A 9,821-nucleotide genomic window follows, 5' to 3' on the forward strand; every position below is an offset into this window, starting at 1 on the left:
ATTTACACGGCCTAAAATATGATATCTCTAATCAAATGGGTCATCTAACCCGAGACAACGGAGGGAGTGTTATTTTGTTGGTTTAGGATTTTTAAGTTTTGTTGTTTTTTGTGTTAATTTTAATGGATATTGTTACATTGTGGTTTTTTGTGGACAAAAAAACCGAACCGAATTGAACCGAACCCAATTTTTTGTTAACCAAGCAAATTCGATTCGAATACAAATACTGCATATTTGATATTTGTTCGGTTCAGTGCGATTTCGGTTTTTCATATATTTTTTCAGTTCGGTTAACCAAACCGAATATATTTATATTATTATATTTTAAAATTATATTAATAATTATATTCGGTTCTGTTTGAATTATTTGCAAATATTACAAATATTTTCGATTAACTGAAATTTTCGATTCAAATACGATTCGCAGCTTCATGTATTTGTTCAATTCGATTTTATTATTAAATACCTGCATATTTACAAATAAAATAACGGTGGCAAAACCGTAGATTTTTCTAATTTTGGTAGCTATTGTTGATTTTAATGTCAGATTTTGTTTGTTCTATTGATTATTACTTTCCGAAGTAACCAAACAATGAGAATGTTGAGAGCTTCGATTTTGAATCTGCCGAGTTCATCGGCTCATTGCTCTTTCGAAAAATGTACACGTGGCTGATTCTTTGGGGTTTTGTTTTAGTTAGCTTTCTTGGGTCATGTTAGTAATCCATCGTCTCAAATGGCGTGCAACATTTATTTTTTGTATGTCTCAAACATGTTGCAAATATTTTTAAATAAAAAAATAATTCATTATACTTAATCTATATCCCCACACTTTATCCCATCATATAAAAAAAAATAAAATATACACTTTTGTTTGTATCAGGTCACTTAATTACTAAATTATCTTAACGTAGCACCTTGGAAGGAGTATTATGTTTCAAACTTTTTTATTCTTTTGAAATATTAAATTATACTGGAACCACTCAAAATTCATTTAAATTTTTTTATTTTAACTATTAAAATAATTAAATTCATATTTTTAATTTTTACAATTTATATATATTACAACATAAATAAAAAATAATCCAAATAAACAATAAATTAACATGAGGTATGAAATACGCAGCAACATGCTGGATAATTTTAGTACAATTCGATTGGGATGAATTATGTCCATTCATGAGCAGGCATGAATTTTCTTCACAAATTAATTTATGCGGAATGAAATAAAAATTAATTATATTTAATAAATATAATTTCAAATTAAAATATAAAAAACTGTGTCAATTTTTGAAAAATCATATCTAATTGAAAATTTATACTAATTATATAAAAATTCACATTTCCTTCAAAAAATTGTAAAAAGTCACACATCAATCTTATATGGTATGAAATTTATAAAATATGGAGCATTAAAAGAAGATTAAATTGCAAAAACTGGAATTAGATCAAATTAAAAATCTAGAATTATTCCCTATACTCGGCCATAGGGTGGAAATAAAATTTTCAAAAAGCATGTATGAACATGATACGAATGTCCAAGCCATTACTCTTGTTATTCTACTAATTCAAATTTTCTCAACAATCAAAAGTTGTATTTTCGTAAGAGTCATGGCGTAATACGTATAAGACATGACAACCAAAATCAACAAAGCCGAGAGCCTTCTTCTCAACCTTTTGAAGATGTGCGCGAAAGAGGGTATGATCAATTCGAGCCAAATAACAATGGGGTTCGATTGGATTATTATTGATTATGTTGATGACTTTTTATTGGATATCTGAAATGCGAAGGTTTTGTTACAATCATTGTGTCGTGTCCTTTGACATTGCTCTGATGTCGTCAATCAAAAACCGATTGTTTAACATGTCCACAATGCGCTAGTCGAGTGCGATTGTGGCTCCGACAGTGGTAGTGAAAGTTAATGCCATCATGCTATGTGCAACGAAAGTTGGACGTCCAACTTAAGATCCATACCAGAGCCCGCAACTACGAGGGGATATTGTATGTCAGTGTTGTGCAATTATTCATTTGGAGCATTCCTACGGAGCTGTCAAGATGGAGGTTGTCTTTGAGTTTTACTCTTGATTTTTCTTTTAAAATCAAAGAGAGGGTACGGATTATCCCATAAAATTAATTTCGTGATACTCAACAGTAGAGTCGAAATACAACTACGAATATCTAAACTATTACTATTGTTACCCTACCGTATCAAATTTTCCTAACACAATATAGCACGCTACAGGCCATATTTGATTATTTCTTCTTGGCAATATATACTCAGTAAGTATCTTATGTATGTTTAAGTTCTTTAGACTGGTAAAACACTTCAACAATTCCAATGGCAGATGCAAGACTTCAATATTCACACATCATCTATCAATTTGTTGTATCTAATAACAAATTAATGACAATCATAAACATCTACCATCACGTTTTTGTGCAAACCAAAAATAAAAAAGGCCAATGAAAACAAAAGGCAAGCTGACAATTTCATATCATTAACACATATAACTGCAGCTTTGTCACTGAACCGGCCAAATCAAAATCGAAATCATCATGCACAAAAGAATTATGATCATACGATGATAATATACACACCAAAAAAACATAATGTATTATGAAAGAGGAGTTGAAAAGTATCATAAAGCCCTAATACACACAAGTGTTGAACGTTTCATCCGTTAAACTCACTAACAAATGTTACTCTAGCTAATGGTAATAAAGCATATCCTCAAGCTATTGGTAGGATATGTCCGTTACCTAATTTATGTATTGAGAATTTTATTTATATCTCATAAATTCTATTTAACCTTATATATGCTATTCGACTTGCTAAAAATTTAGATTATCACGGGAGATGATGCGTCTAGTATTTCTGATCTACATGCATATCTTAGCCAGCAACTTGAGATGAAGAGTTTGGGTCTCCTTCGTTACTTTTTGGAGTTCAAAGTCTCTGAATATCCCAATGGTTTTTTTCTCTCTCAGGCTAAGTATGCCTTCAATTTTCTGCACGAGTTGGTCTCACGGAGTGTCAAGTAGCCTCTACACCACTTGACTATGATATTCGACTTACTCCTCATGATGACTCTCTTCTTGATGACTCTACCCTTTATCGTCAACTTGTTGGGAGCTTGATTTACTCTACTATCACTCGACCATATATCGCTCATGCAGTCCATATTGTGAGTCAGTTTATAGCCGCTCCAAGGACCTCTCACCACTCTGCCGCCATACATATTCCTCGTTATGTGAAAGGTACTCTCCTGCATGGTCTACACTTTTACTCTCACTCGTCTTTGACTCTCAGCGGTTACTCTTATGGTGATTGGGCTAGTGATCCTACTGGTCGTCATTCGGCCACTAGTTTCTACTTCTTTTTGGGTGATTCTCTTATCTCTTGGCGCAGCAAGAAGCAGACTTTAGTTTCTCGATCGAGTGTCGAGTCCAAGTATCGTACCCTTACTGACTCTACAACAGAACTTATATGGCTTCGTCGATTACTCATTGATATTGGCGTTCCTCAGTCATCTTCTATGGATCTTCACTGCAACAGTAAGAGTGCTATGAAGATGACCCACAATGATACCTTTCACGAGCGTACCAAGCATATTGAGCTTGACTTTCACTTCATTCGACAACATGTCGTCGGTGGTGCTGTCAATCTCGTTTCGGTTCCTCCGTAAATCAGACAACAAATATGTTCACCAAGTCTCTTCTTCCCAGCCGCTTCCGATTGCTATTGGACAAATTCAAGTTGATTTCTACAACACCTACTTGAGTTTGAGGGGGTGTTAAATATAGGTATCTATTTTTGTATTTTTATTATATTTCGATTTGGTCTTATTCATAAATTAGATTATTTAGATTTGAGTATATCGAGTCTGTTTTGAATTGTCTATATATATACCCCTTATTTCAATGATCAATAAGACAATCTCATTATTTTTTCCCAAAATTTTTAACAGTATACATGTAGCCTTTAATAGTTTACCTAAAATAGAATAATTTATTCCACTAATTTAAACCACATCGATTCAATATAAAAAACACCCCAATTACAACTCAGTAAAATACAGAACATAAGTTGAGTCTCCAAGCTATTTGAGAATGTGTATCTGACATTGAATCAAGTGTTTCAATTTAAATATATAAAAAAAATTAGAATGACTATTAAAAACATAAAGTAAATAATAAAGTGAAAAAAAAGTAAACCTATTGCGAGGCTTTTTGGTCTTGGGATCGGATCCCATTATTTGGGTGTCGGGTCGGGTATTATGTCCCCTTATTTGGTTCGAGTCAGATCGAATGGTAGATCCTATTCAGACTCGGATTCGAGTCGGACCGATTAATAGTATATCAATGATATATATATGAAAAGAAAATTCTAACAATATAAGTTTTTATAATTTAATTTATTTATTAAAATATTTTATAATTTAATTTATTTATTTATTATTTTATTATAATTTTTTTTGGAATAAATTTATAAATTTTAATATCTATCGGGTCCAGATCTAAATTCAGGTTCAATTTTAAATTAAAATTTAAGAATTGTAAAAGTTTTTCGCGAGTCCATCGGGTCTTATCATATGTTGTTTGGGTTGGGTCAAGGTATAAAAAGGTCCAATTTAGGTCTCGAAGTCAGCAATATGTATTTGGATCGAGGTCGAACCCTACCAATACTCGGCCTATTGTCATCCCTAAATCTTGCTCTAATGCAATGTTGTCATGTCCTTTAGTATACGTTTCATTTATGAAAAACTTAACCTTGAAACAACAATAGCTATCAAAATTGAAAAAAATATCCAAAATGTAACAACACCCATTAAAATTAGCATAAAGAACAATATGATTTAAACCTTAAACCAACAGGGCGAAAGGGCAATGGCGGCGGCGGCGGCAGCGGACAGCATTGGACTGCTGGACAAAGAGAGAACAACTCACGACTTGAGTGAAGAGATTTGGAGGAAATTGAAATGGCGGCCTTGGGTCAATTGCAGTATTATAAAATTTTTCAAAATTTTATATAAAAAATACAGTTGGATAGAAGTTATCCGACAGAAGATCTAATGCCAATGTGCCTGCATTCCACGTCTAATTTTAATTTGTTTTAATAAAAAACAAAAGAGCCGATGTTGACATCGATTATTTTTATTAAAAAATATTGAATTATGGAATTCTGATCTATTATTTTTATTTAAAAAAATGAGATTAGATCATATGCTGAAGTGCATATTGATTCAGCATATGCTGGATTCAATCACAATCCTAAGTTATAAACTTAATTATTTTAATTAAATAAACAATTTTATAATTAAGAATTTAGATTAACTTCAGCTGCGCTGAATTAAAAAATTCAAAATAGCATCCACCCCGTAAAAAAATTGAGGCACCATACATTATCAAACTACTATAATTGACATTTTAGTTACTTATTTATAGGCAAAACATACGAACCCTACATGCCATATTTGATTGTTTATTCTTGGAAACATAATCTATTCGATTTTAGGTATGTCACGTATGCTTACGCTCTTTAGACTGTCTTCTAATGGAAGATCAAGACTTCAATATTCACAAATCACACATCACTATCAATTTGTTGTATCTAATAACAAATTAATGACAATCATAAACATGTTTTGACCCTGTTACGATTTATGGAATAAACTCTGTTTTCATTGAAAAACAATTAGGGTTCAATATTATATTTATACAAGAGATATATTAGGTAGAATATATATATCAATATATAAAATATATATATACTATATATATATATCAACATCCCCCCTCAAACTCAAAGTGGAACGGTGGAGCCCAACTTGAGTTTGCTCAAAAATAACTGAAAACGGCCGGGAAGGTGAGGTTTGGTGAATCCGTCGGCCGTCTGATCAGCAGAGGAAATAGGAGACAAGGAGATGCTTCCATGAGCAACGTGATGACGTACAAGGTGACAGTCGATCTCAATGTGCTTCGTACGCTCGTGGAAGACATCATTTGTTGAAATCTTCATGGCGCTCTGACTGTCGCAATGGATAATAGTGGCAGAGGGCTGAGGCACTCCAAGATCAGCCAAAAGCCAGCGAAGCCATAGAAGCTCGGCAGCGGTATCGGCAAGGGCTCTATATTCAGACTCTGCACTGGACCGGGAGACAACTGTCTGTTTCTTGCTGCGCCATGAAATAAGCGAGTCGCCAAGGAAGAAGCAAAACCCGGTGGTCGAGCGGCGATCAGAGGGATCTCCCGCCCAATCAGCGTCAGAATACCCGGTCAAAACTAAGGAGGAACGAGCGGAATAATGAAGTCCATGAAGAAGGGTACCTTTGACGTACCGGAGAATCCGTAGGACAGCAGAATGATGAGTCGTCCGAGGAGCAGACATAAACTGACTGACGATATGGACGGCATAAGCAATATCCGGTCGAGTGACAGTCAGGTAGATGAGACTTCCCACCAGCTGACGATACAAAGTCGGATCATCAAGGGGAACGCCGTCCATCGGAGTAAGACGACAGTCAGAATCAAGAGGTGTAGGAGCAGTCTTGGAGTCAGTGAGACCGGCACTAGATAGGAGGTCGGAGGCATACTTGGCTTGAGAGAGATAATATCCGTCGGAGGTGTCGGAGATCTCAAGTCCTAGGAAGTACCGAAGAGGCCCTAAACTCTTCATCTCGAAGTGGCGGTGTAGATGAGCCTGCAACTCGGAGATTCCTGATGCATCATCTCCCGTAATGATCATGTCATCCACATAAAGCAATAAAATAGTAATTCCAGCTGACCCACGTCGAAGGAAGAGAGCCGAATCATGATCACTAGAAGTAAAGCCAAGCTGGAGTAGAGCAGAGCTAAATTTCGAAAACCAAGCTCGAGGTGCCTGTTTCAAACCATATAGGGCACGGCGAAGTTTGCATACCTTAGAAGAGGTAGGAAAACCAGGAGGAGGAGACATGTAGATATCTTCGGATAAATCACCATGCAAGAACGCATTCTTGACATCAAGCTGATGCAGGGGCCACCGACGAGCGGCAGCGATGGCGATAAGACAGCGGACAGAGGTGAGACGAGCAACCGGGGCAAATGTCTCCTCATAGTCGATACCATACTGCTGGGTGTAGCCTTTGGCTACCAAACGCGCCTTGTAGCGCTCGATAGATCCATCAGAGTGAGTTTTGATTCTGAATACCCACTTGCATCCAATAGGTTTCTTGCCAGGGGGAAGATCAACCATATCCCACGTATGGGTTTTCTCCAAAGCCTGCAACTCCTCAGACATAGCCCGCCGCCACAGCGGATCCGCATACGCCTCACGAAAGGACCTGGGCTCATGATGGGACAAGGTGGCAGAGAAACAGTGATAATCAAGTAAGTGAGTAGGAAGGTGACTAACCCGAGTGGAACGACGAGGGCCAGGATCAGGGGCTGAGATCGGAGTCGTGTCAGGCTCTGGTGGTGGTGATGTATCGGAGTCGAGAGTAGGAGTAGACTCGGGGATCAGCTGCGGTGCAGGAGGCGCAACCGGGACAGCGTCAGGAGCGGGAGACGGAGACGAAGCCGTGTCACTGGAAGGGAATAGAGGTGGAGAGGACAAGGTAAAGAACGGAGACGAACGATCAAAGGGGACTCGGAAGTGAGACAAGGAAGAGAATTTGGTATCCTCCCAAAATGTGACATGACGAGAAATACGTAGCCTATTGGAAATGGGATCCCAACAACGATAACCCTTATGTTCTAACCCGTAGCCCAGGAAGCAACACAGACGCGCGCGAGGTTCTAACTTAGTGCGCTCATGAGGAGGGAGGAGGACAAAACTGACACAACCGAAAGGGCGGAGAAGACTATAATCAGGGGTACGATTAAATAGTCTTTCAAAAGGACTGACATTACCTAGGATAGAGGAAGGGACACGATTTATAGTGTGGACAGCGGTGAGTGCGGCTTCCCCCAAAAAGCGATCTGGACAAGAGGCTGATAAGAGAAGGGTGCGGACTGTATCGAGGATATGTCGGTGTTTACGTTCGGCGCGACCATTTTGTGGAGAGGTGTATGGGCAAGAGCGTTGGACAGCAGTACCTTGATCAGATAAGAAACTAAGAAATGATGAATCAGTATACTCAAGAGCATTATCTGTGCGGAGAGTTTTTATGGTAGAGGAAAATTGGGTATGTATCATTTTAGCAAAGGTCATATAAATGGATGGAAGTTCAGAACGATGCCGCAGAAAGTAAATCCATGTAAAACGAGAATAGTCATCAATAAAAATCACAAAATAACGAGAACCATTCATAGACACAGTGGGCGAAGGTCCCCAAATATCCGAGTGAACTAAGGAAAACGGAGTATCCGCAATGGAAGTACTATGAGGAAACGACACAGCAGGTTGTTTTCCCAACGAACAATCCACACAATTAAAAGACTCAAACTTAACAGAACCCAAACTACCCTGACTAATCAAAGACCTGACTTTATTGGAAGACGCATGACTGAGACGACGATGCCACTGAAGGCAGGATGGTGTAGAGGTGGTGGCAGCTGAGATAGAGGGACGAGGGACCTGGAGTGACGTAAGTTCAAATAAGCGGCCCGTCTTCCGGCCCTTCCCAAGAGTCCGCCCGGTTTGCGCGTCCTGAACCTGCACACCAGTAGAAGAAAATATCACGGTGAGACCTTGATCAACTAATTGACCAACGGAAATCAGATTTAAGGTTAATTGAGGGATACAGTATGTGTCGGGGAGGGATAAGGATGAGGTGGATGTATGTCCGGTATGGGTGATGCGCATATGGGTACCATTGGCAGTAAGGATAGGAGGTAAGGATGGTGCGGTGGATGTGGAGGTCATAAGGCGTATATCAGAGGTCATATGATTACTGCAAGCAGAATCAAAGTACCAAGGAGAGTTACCTGATGTGGTAGACATGGCGGTATTGGAAGATAGAACCTGTTTAAGAAGAGCTTCCAGGTCCTGAATCGTAGGAGGCGCAGGCGCAGGCGCAGCAGAGGCTGTGACAGAGGAGGTACCAGACTGAGGTCCACGAGAATTCCGAGGCTTGTAGTTACTACTTCCAGAGCGAGACGGCCTAGTGGGGCAATACTGTATAGTATGGCCTAAAACATGACAGTAGTGACACTCCACCTTTGGGCAATGACCGAAGTCATGATCAGAGGACTGACATCTTTTGCAACGATGAGAACGACTCTGAGTAGGAGTTCGGGCAGTGACCGCAAGAGCAGAATCAAGCTGAGGAGCCTTAGCTAGGTGGAGACGAGTTTCCTCAAACAGAATCTCCTGAATAGCTGCATCCAAGGTAGGAAGTGGATGCCGATGTAACAAAGAGGCACGAACTGCCTCATACTCTGGACGCAAAGCCATCAAGACCTGAATGAGGCGAAGATGATCAGGACTGATCTCTGCTTGATCTAACCGATGCCAAAGGGGTTGCACTTGGGCAAGGAAGTCGTTGATAGATTGTCCTGGTTCCTGTTTTAGATCGTGGAGAGTGCTCCATAACTGATAATAATGTGCCAAACCAGTAGCACGGAAGCGGACTGCCAAGAAATCCCACGCTGCCTTGGCAGTGTCAAATTGGGCAAGCTGAACATAGATCGCCGGAGTGGAAGTATTGCGTAACCAAGTGAGAATTTGATGGTTTTTACTATCCCAATCTTCCAATTTTTCAATATAAGATTCAACAACTGTGGTGGTAGGCGTAACTTCTCCTATAGAAACCGGAGCAATGGGGGCAACTATATCTCCCGTAACAATTCGCCACAATTTCCGACCTATCAAAAAACTTTTCATCGATTGTGCCCACAAACT

The 9,821-nt window shown here is 38.8% G+C and overlaps 1 protein-coding gene across 1 annotated transcript; it reads left to right on the plus strand.

The window, feature by feature from the left end:
* Positions 1 to 1,629: 1,629 nt before the first annotated feature.
* LOC127264828 (secreted RxLR effector protein 161-like) lies at positions 1,630 to 3,684 on the plus strand. Its single transcript, XM_051294373.1, has 2 exons — positions 1,630 to 1,696; positions 3,176 to 3,684. The coding sequence occupies exons 1-2, from the start codon at positions 1,630 to 1,632 to the stop codon at positions 3,682 to 3,684; spliced, it is 576 nt and encodes a 191-aa protein (XP_051150330.1).
* The last annotated feature ends 6,137 nt before the right edge of the window (positions 3,685 to 9,821 follow it).

The sequence above is a fragment of the Andrographis paniculata genome, unplaced genomic scaffold, assembly GCF_009805555.1.
Source record: "Andrographis paniculata isolate CXL003 unplaced genomic scaffold, ASM980555v1 Contig71END, whole genome shotgun sequence".
In the NCBI taxonomy this organism is placed as follows: Eukaryota; Viridiplantae; Streptophyta; class Magnoliopsida; order Lamiales; family Acanthaceae; genus Andrographis; species Andrographis paniculata.

Coding starts and splice junctions, on each gene's coding strand:
- LOC127264828 (XM_051294373.1), top strand. CDS start 1,630: ATGACAACCAAAATCAACAAAGCCGAGAGCCTTCTTCTCAACCTTTTG. Junction 1,697..3,175: donor GAAGATGTGCGCGAAAGAGG/GTATGATCAATT, acceptor TCGCTCATGCAG/TCCATATTGTGAGTCAGTTT.